At 43.2% G+C, this 21701-nt stretch overlaps 1 protein-coding gene across 1 annotated transcript in view; it reads right to left on the bottom strand.

Annotated features, from left to right (window-relative positions):
• Positions 1–235: 235 nt before the first annotated feature.
• irx5a (iroquois homeobox 5a) overlaps positions 236–21701 on the bottom strand; it is a 45322-nt gene continuing 23856 nt past the window's right edge. The window contains exon 4 of the mRNA XM_072279550.1: positions 236–255. Coding sequence (XP_072135651.1) covers positions 251–255 — 5 coding nt within the window. The 3' untranslated portion in view covers positions 236–250. The remainder of the gene's footprint in view (positions 256–21701) is intronic.

Raw genomic sequence — 21701 nt, forward strand, 5'->3', positions numbered from 1 at the left:
TGCCATCTATTCCCCTAACATTTTTTCTATTCTTTGCTGCAAAACTAATCGTCTGCCTTCAGCAACCAGCCTTCACTACAAAGTACCATTACCGTTATGCTTTAACATGGCATGCATGGCTTGCTGTCACGCTCTCTCGGTGCCCTCTGACCTCAGGATTGCCGTGGTTCTGCTTCCATCAGCTGTGGTAGGTCTGGTGCAGCCAGGTTCTCTGCAATGACACTGTTCCTCTGTGCACTTGATCTCCCGCTCAGTCTGTGGGGATGACAAGAAGGTGAGTCAAACGCTTTCACATGAGACCAGTGTTTCCACTGGCTACCATGCCAAGTCTGCATACAGACACAAGTGTCATTTGGACAGTCCTCTCCATCTGAGAGTAAACCCTGCCTTTTCAGGCTTGACCTGGTCACCTGGCTGTGGGAGGACTATTTCCTTTCCTTCTGGCTCGCTCTGATCAACAGCGTGCTGCTGCTGGTTTGCTTGATCTTCAAGTTGGTTACAAAGGTCCTTCACATCTCCTTGCAATCTTACTAAATGGGCAGTTGTAGTTTCTTCTTGTCCTTCTGCTGCCCTCCTCACACTGATGTCTGCCCACTCGTTCCCTTTCTGCTCCTTACTATCTCCTTTCTGGTGAGCCTTTACTTTAATCACTGCTACCTCCTCAGGGAGCTGCACTACTTCTAACAGCTCCTGACTGTGTTCCATCCCTCCCCTTGGGACCTCCTGACATGACTCCCACACATCGCCCTGTCTCTCCTCCCTGCTTGGGGCTGCTGTCTTTCTGTGGGTCACACATGTTCACTGTCCCTGTCTTGTCCATGTTAGTTCTCCTTTTCCTGAGTCAATGATAGCACCTGCCTTACTCAGTGTGTCTATCTCCAGGATAGTACCTTCATTGTCTGGGCACACCCAAAAATCTACAGGAAGCTGTGCTCCCTCAGTCTCAAGTACCTGGGGCTGACTTCTCTCCACCCTTATTGTTTCACCTCCTGCACTGGTAATGTAAATCACCTCGCCAGTCATGGGCAATGGTCGATCAGTTATCGATACTGACTAACACTTCACATTGCTGGCCCCCAAATAAACCTCTTGTGTATATCTGTGTATGACCACCACTGGCAATAGAGGCTGCTGTCAGCTGTTTGTCTGATCTCACTATCTCTATAATCTGGTCAGCATTTAAATTGGAAAGATGGTGCTGCTGTGGATTCTGCCTGTTTTGGTGAGTGATTTTCACACCTACCTCATTTTTTAAGAGCACTGCCTTCAGCCATGGCCACAGCTTAACACAAAAAACACAAATCATCTCTTTTACCCTCCCACAGTTCCTTGCTACGTGTCCCAGCTGCTGGCACACAAAGCAAGTTCTCTGTGACATCACGGCAGCTGCATTCACTGCAGCCACTTTACAACTTCTCTTCCCCCTCTTCTGATCTATCTTTCTGACCCATGATACTGTTGTGGAGTAGGTTAATCCCACTGTTACCTACAAATCTAAAACCTCCTGGTGGGCTGAGATCAGGCTTTCCTTCAGCATTTTCAGGAAGACTGGGTTATCCATCCCTGAATATTCCTCGTATGTTCAGTATTTACATTCTGCATAATCTGCGGCAGGCTCATCAGCTCTCTGAATCACTGACATTACCATTCCCCAGTTACTCTCACCTGCCCCCAGTCACTGCCTCACTTCCTCCGTTAAAGAAGCGATATCTCTCTTCATTGCTGGCATTCCCAGAAGTTGTCTATGTACCATCCTGCACCCCCTGTGCCATACAGTCCCACATATTCCTCAGGCACTTTGCCTTTACCAGTAGGTGTATATCTTTGGGGTGCATCTGGTGACTTTCAATCATTTCCTCGAGCTTGCGCCAGAATTCTAAATTCCAACATGCGACTTTAAGTGAGAACAACTCTGACAAAAAGTCCTGCTTCTCCCCAGGAGTGAAGGTCTTATGAACATCAAGGTCAAGGGGTGGCTCAGGTCATCAGGGTCCTCGACATGACATTGCCCGACCTCAATATGTCCTCAATAACCTCTCCCTCAAGTAGCTCCACACTGTGCAAAATATAAGTGATGGATAAAAATTAAACAGTACATACTTAAAACTGCAGAGTATGTACTCTGCAATCTGCCACTTATGTACATCTGAACTCATAATGCCTTTTGTATCCCTTTGCATTTAAAACTGTTACATCAAGGTTACAGATACATTCTTAAAATACACAAACAAACTCGCAAATGCGTCTACCAAAATACAATTCCTGGAACATGTATACACACCTCCAGTAGCATCCCAAACCTTCCAAAACTATCCTTTGCAACTGTTCACCGGTCTCACTAAGTTAACACACAAAGTTTAGTCTCTTACATAAACACACATGCATGCACACATACCACACTGCTTTTATACTTACCAGTTCAGCTCCCTGCCATGGTCATGATACCGAGCAATCTCGTAGCCACGAACCTGAACAGGTCCGAGTGTGAGTGCGAGTTTAAAAAATACTCACCCACTTGGACCGCTAAGATCGCTGGCCACACGATAGGTCACAAACGTATCCCAGATGAAGCCCCCAAATATTGTAGTGTGAACAAAGTCACTGGAGAGAGAGAGAATGAATCTAGTAGATACAGAAGTGTTTTATTCAACAAAAGCAAGCAGCAGGTTTCATAGTGAAACGTTTTTTGGAGAAAGTGGCCTGTTTGACCCAATATGACATTTTATATGCTAAAGATGAAAGGACAATTATTTATTTACGATGTATATCCATATCCCTCCACCTTCCATACATGCTCTACCAGTTTCTTGTCGCCAGTACAATTTTCTATGTGCTGGTGTGCTGGGGCAAGTTGTATGCTTCCTTTGAATTAAATACAACTTTCACACCTCCTTCTTCACACCCACACTCCAGACACCCAAAATGAATGTTTAATCAGCATCATCTGGTTCTTCAATTAACTGCTGTTCACAGCACTATTGTGCTATTGTCCAGAGCTGCACTTTAAATTTAATCTACAGTCCACGCTCAGGTCTAAAGGTTGGTTGGTGACGTTAGGTGCTGTAGTTAATATTTTACTATACACCCTAAGTCCAGAATATGCCCTAACACCCACTACCCAGCACTCCCCATGGCATCCTCTTCCCCTGCTGTCCCCATAAGACCATAAGACAAAGGAGCAGAAGTAGGCCATTTGGCCCATCGAGTCTGCTCCGCCATTTTATCATGAGCTGATCCATTTTATCCTATTTAGTCCCACTGCCCCGCCTTCTCACCATAACCTTTGATGCCCTGGCTACTCAGATACCTACCAATCTCTGCCTTAAATACACCCAATGACTTGGCCTCCACTGCTGCCCGTGGCAACAAATTCCATAGATTCACCACCCTCTGCCTAAAAAAATTTTTTTGCATTTCTGTTCTGAAAGGGCGCCCTTTGATCCTGATGTCATGCCCTCTCGTACTAGACTCCTCCATCATGGGAAACAACTTTGCCACATCCACTCTGTCCATGCCTTTTAACATTCGAAATGTTTCTATGAGGTCTCCCCTCATTCTTCTAAATTCCAAGGAATACAGTCCAAGAGTGGACAAACGTTCCTCATATGTTAACCCTCTCATTCCCAGAATCATTCCCAGAATCATTCTAGTGAATCTTCTCTGTACCCTCTCCAACGTCAGCACATCCTTTCTTAAATAAGGAGACCAAAACTGCCCACAGTACTCCAAGTGAGGTCTCACCAGCGCCTTATAGAGCCTCAACAACACATCCCTGCTCCTATACTCTATTCCTCTAGAAATGAATGCCAACATTGCATTCGCCTTCTTCACTACCGACTCAACCTGGAGGTTAACTTTAAGGGAATCCTGTACGAGGACTCCCAAGTCCCGTTGCATCTCAGAACTTTGAATTCTTTCCCCATTTAAATAATAGTCTGCCCGTTTATTTTTTCTGCCAAAGTGCATAACCATACACTTTCCAACATTGTACTTCATTTGCCACTTCTCTGCCCATTCTTCCAATCTATCCAAGTTTCTCTGCAGACTCTCCGTTTCCTCAGCACTACTGGCCCCTCCACCTATCTTCGTATCGTCAGCAAACTTAGCCACAAAGCCATCTATTCCATAATCCAAATCGTTGATGTACAATGTAAAAAGAAGCGGCCCCAACACTGATCCCTGTTGAGCACCACTGGTAACCGGCAGCCAACCAGAATAGGATCCCTTTATTCCCACTCTCTGTTTCCTGCCAATCAGCCAACGCTCTATCCACGTATTTAACTTTCCTGTAATTCCATGGGCTCTTATCTTGTTAAGCAGCCTCATGTGTGGCACCTTGTCAAAGGCCTTCTGAAAATCCAAATATACAACACCCACTGCATCTCTCTTGTCTAGCCTACTAGTAATTTCCTCAAAAAATTGTAATAGGTTTGTCAGGCAGGATTTTCCTTTAAGGAATCCATGCTGAGTTCTGCCTATCTTGTCATATGCCTCCAGGTACTCTGTAACCTCATCCTTGACAATCGACCCCAACAACTTCCCAACCACCGACGTCAAGCTAACAGGTCTATAATTTCCTTTTTGCTTCCTTGCCCCCTTCTTAAATAGTGGAGTGACATTTGCAATCTTCCAGTCTTCCGGAACCATGCCAGAATCTATCGACTTTTGAAAGATCATCGCTAATGCCTCCGCAATCTCCACAGCTACTTCCTTCAGAACGCGAGGGTGCATTCCATCTGGTCCAGGAGGTTTATCGACCTTTAGCCTATTCAGCTTCCTGAGTACTTTCTCTGTCGTAATTGTGACTGCGCACACTTCTCTTCCCTGCCACCCTTGAGTGTCCGGTATACTGCTGTCTTCCTCAGTGAAGACTCATGCAAAATACTTGTTCAGTTCCTCTGCCATCTCCTCATCTCCCATTACAATTTCTCCAGTATCATTTTCTATCGGTCCTATATCTACCCTCACCTGTCTTTTACTCTTTATATACTTGAAAAAGCTTTTAGTATCCTCTTTGATATTATTTGCTAGTTTCCTTTCATAGTTAATCTTTTCTCTCTTAATGACCTTCTTGGTTTCCTTTTGTAAGGTTTTAAAGAATTCCCAATCCTCTGTCTTCCCACTAACTTTTGCTTCCTTGTATGCCCTCTCCTTAGCTTTAACTTTGGCTTTGACTTCTCTTGTCAACCACGGTTGCATCCTTTTTCCACTCGAAAATTTCTTCTTTTTTGGAATATACCTGTCTTGCACATTCCTCATTTCTCGCATAAACTCCAGCCACTGCTGCTCTGCCGTCTTTCCCGCCAGTGTCTCTTTCCAGTCAACTTTGGCCAGTTCCTCTCTCATGACACTGTAGTTTCCTTTACTCCACTGAAACACCGACACATCAGATTTCGGCTTCTCTTTTTCTAATTTCACAGTGAACTCAATCATGTTATGATCACTGCCTCCTAAGGGTTCTTTCACCTCAATCTCTCCAATCACCTCCGGTTCATTATACAATACCCAATCCAGTACAGCCGATCCCCTAGTGGGCTCAACAACAAGCTGTACTAAAAAGCCATCTCGCAGACATTCTACAAATTCTCTCTCTTGAGATCCAGTGCCGACCTGATTTTTCCAATCTACTCGCATGTTAAAATCCCCCACAATTATCATAACACTGCCCTTCTGACAAGCCTTTTCTATTTCCAGTTGTAATTTGTAGTCCACATCCCTGCAGCTGTTTGGAGGCCTATAAATAACTGCCATCAGGGTCCTTTTACCCCTGCTATTCCTTAGCTCAACCCATAAAGATTCTGCACCTTCCGATCCTACATCACCTCTTTCTAATGATTTAATATCATTTCTTACCAATAAAGCCACGCCTCCCCCTCTGCCTACCTTCCTATCCTTCCGATACACCATGTATCCTTGGACGTTCAGCTCCCAGAGACATGCATCCTTTAGCCACGTCTCAGTGATGGCCACAATATCATACCTGCCAATCTGTAGCTGTACAACAAGATCATCCACCTTATTTCTTATGCTGCATGCATTTAAGTAAACACCTTAAGACCAGTATTTGATACTTTTTGCTTTGATTTCACTGCAACTTTATTGCATTGCAACTCATCCCAATGGTTACACATTTGCCCCATCACCTGCCTGTCTTTCCTGACATCTTTACTGCTCACTATCTTAGATTTATTTCTGTTTTCCCCTTCCTCCACTCTATCATTCCGGTTCCCATCCCCCTGCCAAATTAGTTTAAACCCTCCCTAACAGCTCTATTAAACTTTCCCGCCAGGATATTGGTCCCCTTCAGGTTCAGGTGTAACCTGTCCTTTTTGAACAGGTCATACTTCCCCCAGAAGAGATCCCAATTATCCAAGAATCTGAAGCCCTGCCCCCTACACCAGTCTCTCAGCCAGGCATTCATCTGCTCACCTTGCCTCCATCAATTACTTCCTCTTCATCTTCCTTCCTTATGAGATATCATAATCTGAATGTTGTCCTCACCAACCACTTCCCAAACTCTATCACACTCTCCACCCTTCCCTTTCCCGCCTTACTCCATCTGCCAATCATCCCTCCTTACCTGGATCCACAAGTCGCTTACCAGCTCTTACCACGCATCTCCCCATTATTCCTTCACTCGAAAATATCAACTGTTCACTTCCCTCCATAGATGCTGTCTGGCCAGGTGAGTTCCTCCAGCAGCTCACAAAATTTGCTCTGATTTTCTTTGGATCAACTCCAAGGCCTTCAGCTTTGATATGACAGTTATCTGCTATACAACATTGGGCTGACATTAGTAGGTCCATGCTTGCTATAACTTACTGTGTTTCATGTTCTGAGCATTTGAACAGACTCCACACTGCAAAGCAATGATCACTTAGAGCATCCAGTTACATCTGTGTTAGAAGAACATAGAACATAGCAGAGTACAGCACACGAACAGACCATTCAGCCTACAATGTTCTGCAGAGTGAGATAAAAAGCAACTCAAAAACGTCCAAACACTAATCCCTCCTACCTACACCGTGTCCATATCCCGCCATCTTCCTTACATGTTCTACCAGTTTGTTGCCGCCAGTACAATTTTCTACGCGGTGGTGTGCTGGGGCAATGGTATCAACACGGGTGATGCTGACAGGCTCAATAAACTGATTAGAAAGGCTGGTTTTGTTATAGGAGTCAAACTGGACACACTGAAGACTGTGGTAGAACAAATGACCCTACAGAAAATCCTCGCAATTCTGGACAATATTTCTCACCCTCTGCTTGCCACCTTGGCTGAACAGAGGAGCACTTTCAATAACAGACTAAGACAACTGACCTGCTCCAAAGCGCGCTATATGAGGTCATTCTTACCCTTGGCCATAATGTTCTTTAACGAGTCAACCTGTAGCCGGGGAGGTGATGAGTCCCTCCTGCTTAAGGTAACATTTTTTATTTATTCTTCTTACTTCTCTTCTAATGTTGTATATCTGTGCACTTGTAATGCTACTGTGACACTGTAATTTCCTTTGGGATTAATAAAGTATCTATCTATCTATGTATCTTACATCCATGTCCCTATCCAAACATCTCTTAAAAGCCTCTAATGTATTAGCCTCTATTACCAGACCAGGCAGTGTGTTCCAGCCATCCACGACTCTCTGAGTAAAATCCTACCTTTCACATCCCCCTTGAACTTACTGCCTCTCACCTTGAATACATGCCCTCTGGTATTAGACATTTCAACCCTGGGAAACAGATACTTTCTGTCCACTCTATCTAAGTCTCTCATAATCTTGTAATCAGATCTCCACCCAGCCTCCAATGCTCCAGAGAAAACAGCTTAAGTTTCTCCAGCCTCTTATGATAGGACATGCCCTCTAAAGCAAGCAGTATCCTCGTAAACTCCTTCTGCACCTTCTCCAAAGCTTCAATGTCTTTTCTATAGTGGAGCGACCAGAACTGTATGCAGTACGCCAGATGTGGCCTAACCAGAATTTTATGAAGTTGCAACATAACCTTCTGACCTTTGAATTCAATGCCTCTACTAATAAAAGCAAACATTCCATAAGCCTTCTTAACCACCTATCTACCTGTGTAGCAACTTTCAAGGAGCTATGAACTCGGATCCCAAGACCTCTCTGCTCAGTCCTTAACAGTATACTGTCTCCTTGCATTTGCCCCACCGAGGTGCAACACCTCACATTTATCTGGGTTAAACTCCATCTGCCATTTCTCTGTCCATATCTGCAACTGATCTATATTGTGTTGTATTCTTTACCAGTCTTCTAGGCTATACACAACTTCAACAATCTTGGTTTCATTTGCAAATTTACTAAATGACGCATCTACATTGTCATCCAGGTCATTTATATACATTACAAACAGCAGACGTCCCAGCACAGATCCCTGCTGAAATCCACTAATTACAGACCTCCAGCTTGAAAAAGTCCTTTGAATCACTACCTTCTGCATTCTATGTGCAAGCCAATTGTGAATCCAAACAGACAATTTGCAGGGGAAATCATGCATCTTAACTTTCTGGGTCAGCCTCCCATAAGGGACTTCATCAAACAACTTACTAAAATCCATGTAGACAACATCCACTGCCCTACCCTCATCAATCTCCCTCGTCACTTTGTCAAAAAACTCACTCAAGTTGGTAAGACGTCCTGCCATGCTGGTTCTCCCTAATTAGGTTCAAGCCACTTACCAAATTAGTAAACAACGAGTCTTGTGTACACTTTGCTCTTCCCCAAGATTCACATTCTCATCTTCACTGACAGTATTTTCTAAGCCAGGCTCAATCAGTTTTACGTCACATGCTGAACCTTTTGCTTTTCATATGATTAGTTGAGAAAAAGGTTGAAAGAAACAATTGTGTTTACTTATTCAGGTGCAGCGCAGAATAGGCCCTTCTGGCCCTTTGAGCCACACTGCCCAGCAACCCCCGATTTATCCCTTGCCTAATCACAGGATAATTTACAATGGCCAATTAATCTACTAACCAGTATGTCTTTGGACTGTGGGAGGAAACCAGAGCACCTGGAGAGAACCCACGCATGGGGAAGACATGCAGACTCCTCACAGATGACGCTGGAAGTGAACTCTGTACTCTGACTTCCTGAGCTGTAAAAGCGTCACTCTAACTGCTACACTACCATGTCGCCCAAAATCAAAAGGGATCTTCTGGCTGAAAGGTTTTGGAAAAAAAGAGAAAATCCCTCTGAGGAGTAGCTTAATAAATAATGCAAAAACTTTGGGAAAATATCTGGATTTGAGCACAGAGTGCCTTCAGGATCTGGAGCATTCCACTTGAGAAGATACTGAAAGCTGATTCCATACTGAAAATAATCTTAAAGGGGAGTTGGAAAGAAACCTATGAGCTTACAGATAGAAAGAGGTGATGCTGAACTAAATATAGCTAGCCCATGTACTATGGGCCAAGTAATCTCCTTCCCAGCAGTAAATTTCTATGATTCAACAAATTATTCTGTACATCTAACAGGGTTGGGCTTTTACTTGTCTGTCCTACATCAAAGCAGTCCCAATTCTTCCACGCAAACACGAGGAATTCTGCAGATGCTGGAAATTCAAGCCACACACATCAAAGTTGCTGGTGAACGCAGCAGGCCAGGCAGCATCTCTAGGAAGAGGTACAGTCGACATTTCGGGCCGAGACCCTTCGTCAGGACTAACTGAAGGAAGAGCTAGGAAGAGATTTGAAAGTGGGAGGGGGAGGGGGAGATCCAAAATGATAGGAGAAGACAGGAGGGGGAGGGATGAAGCCAAGAGCTGGACAGGTGATTGGCAAAAGGGATATGAGAGGATCATGGGACAGGAGGCTTTCTCTGGTAGACAGAGCGTAGGTGTTCAGCAAAACTCGCTGGTTTACAATGCTAAAAGTCCATTGCGTTGCTTTTTCCGAGCTCTGTGCCCAAAGATCTCAGTGAGAGGACAGAGGGAGAAAAAGGAGAGAGAGAAAAAGAGTGTGTGCACCTTATATTCCGTCTGGGTAACCTCCAACCTGATGGCATGAACGTTGACTTCTCTTACTTCCGCTAATGCCCCACCTCCTCCTCGTACCCCATCCGTTATTTATTTATATACACACATTCTTTCTCTCTCTCTCCTTTTTCTCCCTCTGTCCCTCTGAATATACCCCTTGCCCATCCTCTGGGTTTTTCCCCCCTCCCCCTTTTCCTTCTCCCTGGGCCTGCTGTCCCATGATCCTCTCATATCCCTTTTGCCAATCACCTGTCCAGCTCTTGGCTCCATCCCTCCCCCTCCTGTCTTCTCCTATCATTTTGGGTCTCCCCCTCCCCCTCCCACTTTCAAATCTCCTCCTAGCTCTTCCTTCAGTTAGTCCTGACGAAGGGTCTCGGCCCGAAATGTCGACTGTACCTCTTCCTAGAGATGTTGCCTGGCCTGCTGCGTTCACCAGCAACTTTGATGTGTGTTGCCCAGTTCTTCCACCAGTTTTTGAAAGGGACGAAGGAGAATATGTCAGGGTGATTTGGATTGGGTGGGTCTTGGCTATGACATAATTTGTTGCTTTGTTCCTGTGGTGCTCGGTATTGGTGCATTATTATGCCATTTCAGAAAACAATTTAAGAACTGTCCAAATCTGCATAGGAATCCTCAAATGAGCCAGAAGATGTGTTACTCCTTATAAAATATTATTTAACTGTTTATAATTTTTAATCAAGACAAGAGATTTAGGGCTGTTATTTCTAAATTTTTAATAATTTTCATTTTTTTTTAAAATGATCTTCATTTCTCTGATGATCATTGTGGATTTGAACTCACACTCCCTGGATTGATTATATCAGATTATTTTGCAGCCTCTGGATTGTTGTTTTAGTGATTGACTTATTAGACCACCAAGCAACAATGAGTAAAAAAAAATATGAAGGCAAGATGATGTCTGAGATCACCTTGAGGAAAAAGTGCATACAGCCGTTCCCTGAGAATTGGAACAGAGGTAGACAGGGTGGTGAGGAAGTTTTATGGTACGCGCAAAATTGCCTTCATCAACGGAACCATTGATTACAAGAATTGGGACGTCATGTTACAGCCGTATGAAATGTTGGTTAGGCTGCATGAAGTATTCTGGTCACCACACTGGTGGAAGTACATGATTAGGATACAGTGGGTGCAGAAAAGATTCACAAGAATATGTTGCTTGGAATAAAGTGCATGAGCTTTCAGGAGATATTGAGTAGGCAGGGATTCCTTTTCCTAGCATGAAGGAGGCTGAGATGTATGAAATTATGAGAAGCAGAGATAGGGTAGATAGACAACATCTGTTTCTCTTAGTAGACTTGTCTACATTTAGAGAGCACAAGTTTAACAGGAGAGGAACAAGGTTTACCTATGTGGTGAATTATTCACACAAAGAGTAGTTGGTATTTGTAATGAGCTGCCAGAAGATGTGATGGAGGCAAAAACAATAAAAACATTTAAGAAGCATCTTGTTTGGTATCTGAATGAGCAAGGTATAGAGGAGTATGGAATTAATTCAGAAAAGTGGGATTGGTATTGATAGGTATGATGGTCACCATAGAGGTGATGTCCCAAGAGTCCGTTTCTATGTTGCACTCAGTATGAGATCCGAAAATAATAACAGAATATGATTTGTCATGGAATTAACAAATTGATGCTTCAGAGAAGGAAGCAACTTGGTCCATCAGTTTGTATGAACTCCTAATAAACTGAAAGCATCAGGCCTATTCCTTTGCTGTTTGCCGCAAGACCTGCAAGTTATTCCCTCTCAAGTGCCTAAGGAGGTGGCTCTGGAAATCGTGGATGCATTGGTAATTATTTTCCAATCTTCTATAGATTCAGGATCAGTTCCTGATGACTGGAGGGTAGCTAATGTTATCCCACTTTTTAAGAAAGGAGGGAGAGAGAAAACAGGCAATTATAGACCAGTTAGTCTGACATCAGTAGTGGGGAAGATGCTGGAGTCAATTATAAAGGATGAAATAGTGGCTCATTTGGATAGCAGTAACGGGATCGGTCCAAGTCAGCATGGATTTACGAAGGGGAAATCATGCTTGACTAATCTTCTGGAATTTTTTGAGGATGTAACTATGAAAATGGACAAGGGAGAGCCAGTGGATGTAGTGCACCTAGACTTTCAGAAAGCCTTTGATAAGGTCCCACATAGGAGATTAGTGGGCAAAATTAGAGCACATGGTATTGGGGGTAGGGTACTGACATGGATCGTAAATTGGTGGGCAGACAGGAGACAAAGAGTAGGGATTAACGGGTCCCTTTCAGAATGGCAGGTGGTCACTAGTGGGGTACCACAAGGCTCGGTGCTGGGACCGCAGCTATTTACAATATACATTAATGATTTAGATGAAGGGATTAAAAGTAATATTAGCAAATTTGCAGATGACACAAAGCTGGGTGGCAGTGTGAAATATGCGGAAGATGTTGAGATAATGCAGGATGAATTGGACAGGTTAGGTGAGTGGGCAGATGCATTGCAGATGCAGTTTAATGTCGATAAATGTCGGGTTATCCACTTTGGTGGCAAGAACAGGAAGACAGATTACTATTTGAATGGTGTCAAGTTAGGAAAAGGGGAAGTACAACGAGATCTTGGTGTCCTTGCTCATCAGTCACTGAAAGTAACCATGACAGGTACAGCAGGCAGTGAAGAAAGCTAATGACATGTTGGCCTTCATAACAATGGGAGTTGAGTATAGGAGCAAAGAGGTCCTTCTGCAGTTGTACAGGGCCCTGGTGAGACCACACCTGGAGTATTGTGTACAGTTTTGGTCTCCAAATTTGAGGAAGGACATTCTTGCTATTGAGGGAGTGCAGCGGAGGTTCACGAGGTTAATTCCCGGAATGGCGGGACTGTCATATGTTGAAAGATTGGAGCAACTGGGGTTTTATACACTCGAATTTAGAAGGATAAGAGGGGATCTCATTGAAACATATAAGATTATTAAGGGATTGGACACTCTAGAGGCAGGAAACATGTTCCCAATGTTGGGGGAGTCCAGAACCAGAGGCCACAATTTGAGAATAAGGGGTAGGCCATTTAGAATGGAGTTGAGGAAAAACGTTTTCACCCAGAGAGTTGTGGAATGCTCTGCCTCAGAAGGCCGTGGAGGCCAATTCTCTGGATGCTTTCAAGAAAGAGTTAGATAGAGCTCTTAATGATAGTGGAGTCAAGGGATATGGGGAGAAGGCAGAAACAGGGAACTGATTGTGGATGATCAGCCATGATCACAGTGAATGGCGGTGCTGCCTTGAAGGGCCAAATGGCCTACTCCTGCACCTATTGTCTATTGTCTATTATGCCTATTCAATTCCCTTCTGAAGGCACTGCCTGAATCTGGTTGCACGACCTTGACAGGCAGTGAATTCCAGAACATAACCTACACTTCAGGTGACAAAGTTTTACGACATGCCCTCCTTCACTGCATGTTTACCTCAATGTTTTAAGTTTGTATCCTCTAGTTCTTAAACCATCTGCTAATGGGAACAACTAAGGCCACTGTGGGAACACCCCATCCAGGCCAATCATGGCCTTACCCAACTCCATCAAATTTCCTTCCAAATTTTCCTGCTCCATACACAACAACTACAGCATTTCTGATCTGAATCAAATTTAAATTCCTCATCCCTGGAACCACCTGATTACTTTTCAATAGATCTTGAAGGCTGAGGCAGAAAATGATTTAAGTCTCTGATACTCATAAATCAATGGAATAAATCAAAGTGCTGAAGATGTGCAGAGACCACTATAAATAATATTGGGGCAGATTTATGCACTTGCTGCTTGTGTTACACCTAATTTTTCAACCCCATCAGTGCTATTGTACCAAAGGTCTCCAGTTTCTGCAGGTGTCATGTGAAGTGAAGCACACTGCAAAGCTGTAGCTAGGACCTTGATCCTGAGACTGGTCTCTCTCTATTCACTGTTCTCAAAGACCTTCGAACTGCTTTTAGATAAAATCAATCATTTAAAAATATATTTTTAAATCTTTTCAGTGCTGGAGTTTAAGTAAAACCATCAAAATTAAGGGGGAAAAAATTAACCTCTTTCCTACTTTCCTGCAGTCTTTCAAGGTCTATGGCCCAATTTATTGGCATGGGCTGACCAAGGCACATGCACACCCTTAGCTCAAGATGTTTGTGCTCCATCCCTGGATTCAGAAGTGAACACTCTGTTGGAGCAGGAGTCGGATATTTGGACATCCTGAGACAGAATCAGAATCAGATGTGTGTGTGTGTGTGTGTGTGTGTGTGTGTGTGTGTGTGTGTGTCATACTGGCGGGGGCATAGGGAGCAAGGGTGGACCCAAAAGCAAGACACATCTTATGAGGGTAACTAGATTTAGTTTATTGTTTGATACCAGGAGAGCAAAGCAGAAGAAGGAAGAGCAAACAGGACAAGGACTACGACTAGGCTGGGACCAAGGGTCTGGGTTAGGACTCGGAATCGGCTCCCAGAACTGGAGGAGACGTGAAGAGGTTAGGGTATGGACTCCGAGCCAGAGATTGGGCAAGGACTCAGTACCTGGGTCTTGCCTCGGGCTCGGACCCCAGAACCAGGCATGGACATGACATGGTCTAGGGAGAGGAGGAACATGGAACCATCGACACATACACAGACACAGAGTTGGGACCCCTCCTTGGGTACAGGACATAGGGCCGGGACTCATGACCCTACGTGGGGTAACAGCAAGACGGCCTGACTTACCCTATGGAGGCGAGGACAAGACAAGACAAGACATGACCCCCCGCGGGGCAACGGCAAGACAGCCTGACTTACCCCACGGAGGCGAGGACAAGACAAGACAAGATAAACACCAAAGAACAACACAGTTCCTATCTAGCTCCAGTGATAGAACTAGACCGAGGTGCAGGTGAGGGCTACAGACGAGGGCTAGAGGCAAGAGGAGCAGAGAAGGGATTCAGACGGGGGGGGGGGGGTAGGACAGGAATCACAGAACGGCAGGGCCAGGACTTGACTAGATACTCGGATGCCGCCAGGGCCAGGACTTGGACTTGGACGTGGTAGTTGGGTGCCACCAGAGCCAGGACTTGGACGTGGTACTTGGATGCCACCGGAGCCAGGACTTGGACGTGGTAGTTGGGTGCCACCGGAGCCAGGACTTGGACGTGGTAGTTGGGTGCCGCCAGAGCCAGGACTTGGACGTGGTACTTGGGTGCCGCCGGACCCAGGAATTGGACATGGTACTTAGATGCCGCCGGAGCCAGGACTTGGATGTGGTACTTGGAGCCTCCGGGTAGTGGCGAGCTCTTGACTCGGCCCAGGGACAGTAAACAGTGGCTCCTGATTCTCTCCGGCGGGTTAACTGACGGACCCACTTTGATGAGGAAACTTTGCAGGCTTGCTTCGGCGAGGTAACTGGACAGGGTTGCTCCGGTGAGGAAGGGCGAATTACCGGCATTCACTTCAGCAGAGACTAGGCTTGCTCCAGCCAAATGACATCGGCACACCGTACCTTTGATGACTTTGCAGACGCTCTCGCGCCAAACGGCTGAAAGCCGGAGACTGTAAGCTACCGGTTCAGCCGAGCATTAATTGCCTCTAATCACCAAAGCCGAGGGACACGGGAAAACAGGGAATCAACGGTCCAGATCGTCACTTAAACAAGGTAAATTTAAAGGGACCCCAATCCGGACCTTGACAGTGTGTGTGTGTTTATTAAATAATTAAGTGAAAATAATTAGTGCAAAATCACAGAAATAAAAAAGTAGTGAGGTAGGGTTCATGGGGTCAATGTCCATTTAGAAATCAGGTGGCAAAGGGGAAGAAGCTGTTCCTGAATCGCTGAGTGTGTGCCTTCAAGCTTCAGTACCTCCTTCTTAATGGTAATAGAGTGAAGAGCTCATGAACTGGGAGGTGGGAATCCTTAATGATGGACGCTACCTCTCCAAGGCACCGCTCCTTGAAGATGTCTTGGATACTACAGAGGTTGGTACCCATGATAGAGCTGACTAAGTTTACAAGTTTCTGCAACTTACTTCAATCCTGTGTAGTAGCTTCCCCTTACCATACAGTGATGCAGCTAGTCAGGATGCTCTCCATGGTACATTTGCAGAAGATTTTGAGTGTTTTAGTTAACAAACCGAGTGTCCTCAACCTTCTAATGAAATATAGCTGCTGTCTTACCTTCTTTATAGCTGCATCAACATATTGTGTCCAGGTTAGGTCCTCAGAGATATTGACACCCAGGAACTTGAAACTGCTCACTCTCTCCACTTCTGATCCCTCTATGAGAATTGGTTTGTGTTACCTTGCTTTACCCTTCTTGAAGTCGACAATCAGTTCTTTGCTGACGTTGAGCGACAAGGTTGTTGCTGCGACACCACTCAACTAACTGGTATATCTCACTCCTGTACACCCTCTCATCACCATCTGAAATTCTGCCAGCAATGGTTGTATCATCAGCAAATTTATAAATGCAGTTTGAGCTGTGCCTAATCACACAGTCATGGGTGTAGAGAGAGTAGAGCAGTGGGCTAAGCACACATTCCTGAGGTGCACCAGTGTTGATTGTCAGTGAGGTGGAGATGTTATTTCCAATCTGCACAGATTGTGGTCTTTCGGATAGGAAGTCAATAGATAGGTAGATTTACTTTATTGATCCCGAGGGAAATTGGGTTTTGTTATAGCCGCACCAACCAAGAATAGAGCATAAATATAGCAATACAAAAACCACAAACAATCAAACAACAAATGCAAACTATGCCAGATGAAAAATAAGACCAGGACCAGTCTATTAGCTCCAGTTGCAAGGATCCAGTTGCAGAGGGAAGTGCAGAGGCCCACGTTCTGCAGCTTTTTGACCAGGACTGTAGGAATGATGGTGATAAATGCTGAACTATATTCAATAAACAGCATCCTGACATAGGTATTTACATTGTTCAGGTGATCCAAGGCTGCACGGAAAACCTTTGAGATTGTGTTCGCTGTAGACCTATTGTGGTTATGGGCAAATAGCAGTGGATTCCTTCCTGAAAGCAGTGGAAACAGGTGGTGATTCTAGCCATGACCAACGTCTCAAAGCATTTCATCACTCTCCACTCTTTCCTGATCTGCTGGTGATGCACAAGTGCAGAAAACCCTGGACAAGCTGACCAGTGCACTGTAGCCAGCCAACAGTTCCTTATGGATTTGCCAGCTAAAAGTAGAATCTTCCCACCCACTGACTCAACATCTAACTCCAAATGATCTCAGAAAGAGAACAATCTACTGTAGATCACATTAAGACAAAGCTTTTCTGCGAAGTACCAGCTGTGTGTGCACTGCATGAGCTACTCCAAAACATACATGCACTTACCTTTGTAAAAGGACATTTGTTGGGAATGTATGTATCCCATGCTGTTTAATCAGGAGTAGTTGGAAAATCTAAAGAACATGATGCCCAAATCTCAATATCACTACTGATTTCAAGCTATTTACCAACTACACTGTTTAAAACACAGAGAATGTAAAACACTTCTGTATTGACTGTTGATCTTGTCTTAGTGCTATGTTCTTACAGTATTGTTCCTTAATTCGGTTGCTTTTGATTTGCCCTAACTTTCAGAAAAGCAGCTACTGAATATATTGGAGATGTGTGGCAAGGGCATTTGAAATGTCCCTCCTAGCTGCTGGTCAGTTTCACTTGGCTTTTTGAATCATATTGTGTCTAATAATGTGCCCCAACCTTCATACAACTCTGACTTTGCCACTGCTACCAGTTTTGCCATTTCCTGTTGTACTTGACTGGACTGTTATTTAGTTGTTAATTAGTCCAGAAATATGGACTTAAATCAGACCATTTATGTTGAAATGACTGCCAATGCTTTCATTTCCCTTAAAGCAGGGGTTCCTAACCATTTTTATGCCTTACTATTAACTGAGGAGTCTATGAACCCCCAGGTTGTTAACCCCTGCCTTAAAGTTTGATGTCAACTGTTATGCTCAAACAATGTATGAAGTATCTTACACTAAGTGATAGAAATATACCACATTGTTTATTGTGTTGTGTTGGCATCCATCTGTCTAGAAGGACAACGGGTGATGGTGATCACAAGCCTGGGTGGAAGGCACGGAGATCCTGAAAAGCCAGGGTTGTCAAGATCCCCCTCTTGGCCTCACCAGTGTAGTCCAAAGGAAAGCTTATGAAGCAATATGTTTGGCACCAGCTTGGCTGTAAGAAGGATGTTCAATGACATCCAGCCACCTTGGGGGCTCCACTCCGGATTTGCTGCCTGGGTTTATTCCCGTAGCCTTCATCCCTCCCAGGGCTTCCCACAGACAGTGGAGCTTTTTACCAATAGCTGGGACCTGGTTCACGAGCACCAGGGTGTTTCCACACACAAGTGGGCATTGTTTATCAGATTTCAACATTCACCTTAATATTCACCTTAATATTCTTGTTCTGGCCCACTACAATTAGCTTGTAACCGCATTTTTTCCCCAAAAGTATAGAACTTTGTGAATTGGCCAGAGAGAATGGATAAAGTTCAGAATTCTCTGTATCCAGTTATTTCTTCAAATCACACAGCCAGAAGATCAGTTTAAATAATACAATGCAATATGCTTCAAATTTATACTCAGAGTGAACGCTCGTGGTCTTCTGCTGCTGTAGCTCATCCACTTCAATGTTTAGATATGCCTTGCATTCAGAGATGCTCTTCTGCACACCACCATGGTAGTGTGTGATTATTTGAGTTACTGTCACTTTCCTGTCAGTTTCACCCAGTCTGGTCATTCTCCTCTGACCTCTCTCATTGACAAGGCATTTTCACCAGCGGAACTGCCATTCACTGGATTGTTTTTGTTTTTGTTTTTGCAACATTCTCTTTAAACTCTTACAACCGTTGTGCATGAAAATTCCAGGAGATCAGCAGTTTCTGAGATATTCAAACCACCCTGTCTGGCACCAACAATCATTTCACAGTCAAAATCGCTTCAATCACATTTCCACCACATTCTGATGTTTGGTTTGAAAAACAAATGAACCCCTTGACCATGTCTACAGGTTTTTATGCACTGAGTTGCTGCCACATGATTGGCTAATTAGATATTTGCATTAATGAGCAGGTGTACAGATATAGCTCATAAAGAGGCCAATGAGTCTATTTTCTTGCATGCATTTCCAAATTTCAAGATTTCACTTAATACAGTTGGCCTTCCTTATCTGCGGGTACCGCGTGCACGGATTCAACCAACCACTGATCGGAAAAACCCGGAAGTTCTCTCTCCAACTCTCTCTGTTTGAGCATTTTTCTTGTCATTATTCCCTAAACAATACAGTATAACAACTACTTACATAGCATTTACATTGTATTAAGTATTATAAGTAACCTAGAGATGACTTAAAGTATACGGGAGGATGTGCGTAGGTTATATGCAAATACTACGCCATTTTATATAATGGACTTGAGCATCCGAGTTTTGGTATCCACGGGGGGTCCCGGAACCAATCCCCCGTGGATAAGGAGGGCAGACTGTACATTAAGTAATGTGTTCAATTATTACTCTGGTCAATATTAGATAAAAATTCCAGAATGGATAACAATTTCTTCTGGAATCATTAGAACTAAAATACTATAAAAGATTTCTTCATGAAATTTGATATTACCTGCTAATCATTTAAATGCTAGACTTTATGTAATAGGTCGTCTTCATCAAGGGGAAACATATCAAGCCAATAGTCCAATCATTTTCAAATCTCTTACTAGCTCTTCCTTCAGTTAGTTCTGACTAAGGGTCTCGGCCCGAAACGTCGACTGTACCTCTTCCTAGAGATGCTGCCTGGCCTGCTGTGTTCACCAGCAACTTTGATGTGTGTTGCTAGTCCAATAAAATATGATTTTTCCAACCACCTTTTATTTGTTTCTGTATAGTTTATAGGTAGAATACAATTTTGGATTTTAGTAGTATGGCAATTAATGTCACATAGCTTTATTACCTGCTTTGTAGATAGTATTTATTCACTTTAAATGCAATTGATAGTGCACAGAGAGGTTTTTATTTATTGTTTATTTATTTAGTTAGCGATACAGCACGGAACAGGCCCTTCCTGCCCTAGCAACCGTGCTGCCCAGCAACCCACCTATTTAATCCCAGCCTAATCATTGGACAATTTACAATGACCAGTTCAGTTACCAACCGGTATGTCTTTGGACTGTGGGAGGAAACCAGAGCACCTGGAGGAAACCCATGTTGCCACAGGGAGAACGTACAAACTCGCTGTGACAAGAGGCAGAACAGAGAAACAAATGGCGGTCAGATAAAAAATGATGAAGAAGTGAAAAGAAAATCGAGAAATAGTGAAAATGATTCCAATTATTTAGTATCAGGGAAGAAGGAGTATAAAATTACATTGCAAAAGAAAAGGAAAAAATTTAAATGATGTGTCACGATCTAATTACAACGCAAAGGCACAGAAAATCAAGAACCTCAGAAACTGGATCAATATCCCTTATAGAACTGCAAAGGAAAAGCCTTATTTGTTAGATATTTAGTGACTGTTAAATAATTTGAATAAAAAACATAATGCCCTTTAAGTAAATTTCTGGAGTACCTTAATCCAATGATTTATTTCCCCAAAGAAAATATCAACACATTTAAAATATTAATTGAATTTTTACACATATTTTTTAAGCTTGATAGAATGATATGCCTATTTATAATTAGAATAATATTTACCTATAAAAATAACGTATTCATGTGCAATTTAACATATAATGAAACAGAATAATTGTAAAAGCACATTGCAGGGAGAAGGCTTTGCAGCCAGCAATAAAGAGATAATCGGTATAAAAATAAATAAATTTGATAGCAAGAAAGGGAACTGCATTAGGTGTCACAGCAAATGACTTCTTCAAGGTTGAATGTGCTACTGTTTGATCAATATGAAGCTACTTACAAATCACATTCATTGATCACTGTAATCATCCAAAGGAATGTAGGGCGGTCACTAAAACCACATGCACTTAGTCTTAATTGCCCACATTAAAGCAATTATGTCTGCAAACTATTGCTGTCTAACATTATGCTTATTATTAATGCCATCTCTTTACTTATATTGACATAAACTGTATTTACTGGAAATCAATCAAACTCTGCTCTCTGCCACACATTCAGGCTGCTGATGTTCTGAAATATTACTTCAGTAATAGCAAATATGTCTTCTTCCTCTGAATGTCAAAACTCTTTTGATAGTTGCAGTGATAACTCTGTTAGATGATCATGCATAAGCAATTTTATGAGCTTCTATAACACTTGCTTTCTCTGGTAATAGCGTTACCAGAAACATATGACCTTTTAATGAACAGACTGCGGAATCATTTAAAATTAAGAGAATCATCTAGTAAATATGTTTGTCTATAATCCTGCCAAGAAAATTATGCTAATCTTAGCAAATGTTTGTATGTCTTTTTGTTTGCTGTCTAAATGTATCTGTGTACATTTTATGTAAAAGTGACTCAGTGTTTTACATTGACTTCCATTCCAGCACAGCCTGATTGTATTCAAAGCAATATACACTTTAATTGCCATATCAAAGTTGGACAATAAATTGTACCTGAGTAACTCACCTTTAATTTCTATCATTATCACAACTGTGAGTCATCATGGCCTTGTTACATGACTATGCTGACACAAAAACAGATTACATGCTAGATAGCAATGCTTTCAGGTAAATGGAACTTCACTGCACTTATTCC

This window comes from Mobula birostris, chromosome 15 (assembly GCF_030028105.1).
Source record: "Mobula birostris isolate sMobBir1 chromosome 15, sMobBir1.hap1, whole genome shotgun sequence".
NCBI lineage: Eukaryota > Metazoa > Chordata > Chondrichthyes > Myliobatiformes > Myliobatidae > Mobula > Mobula birostris.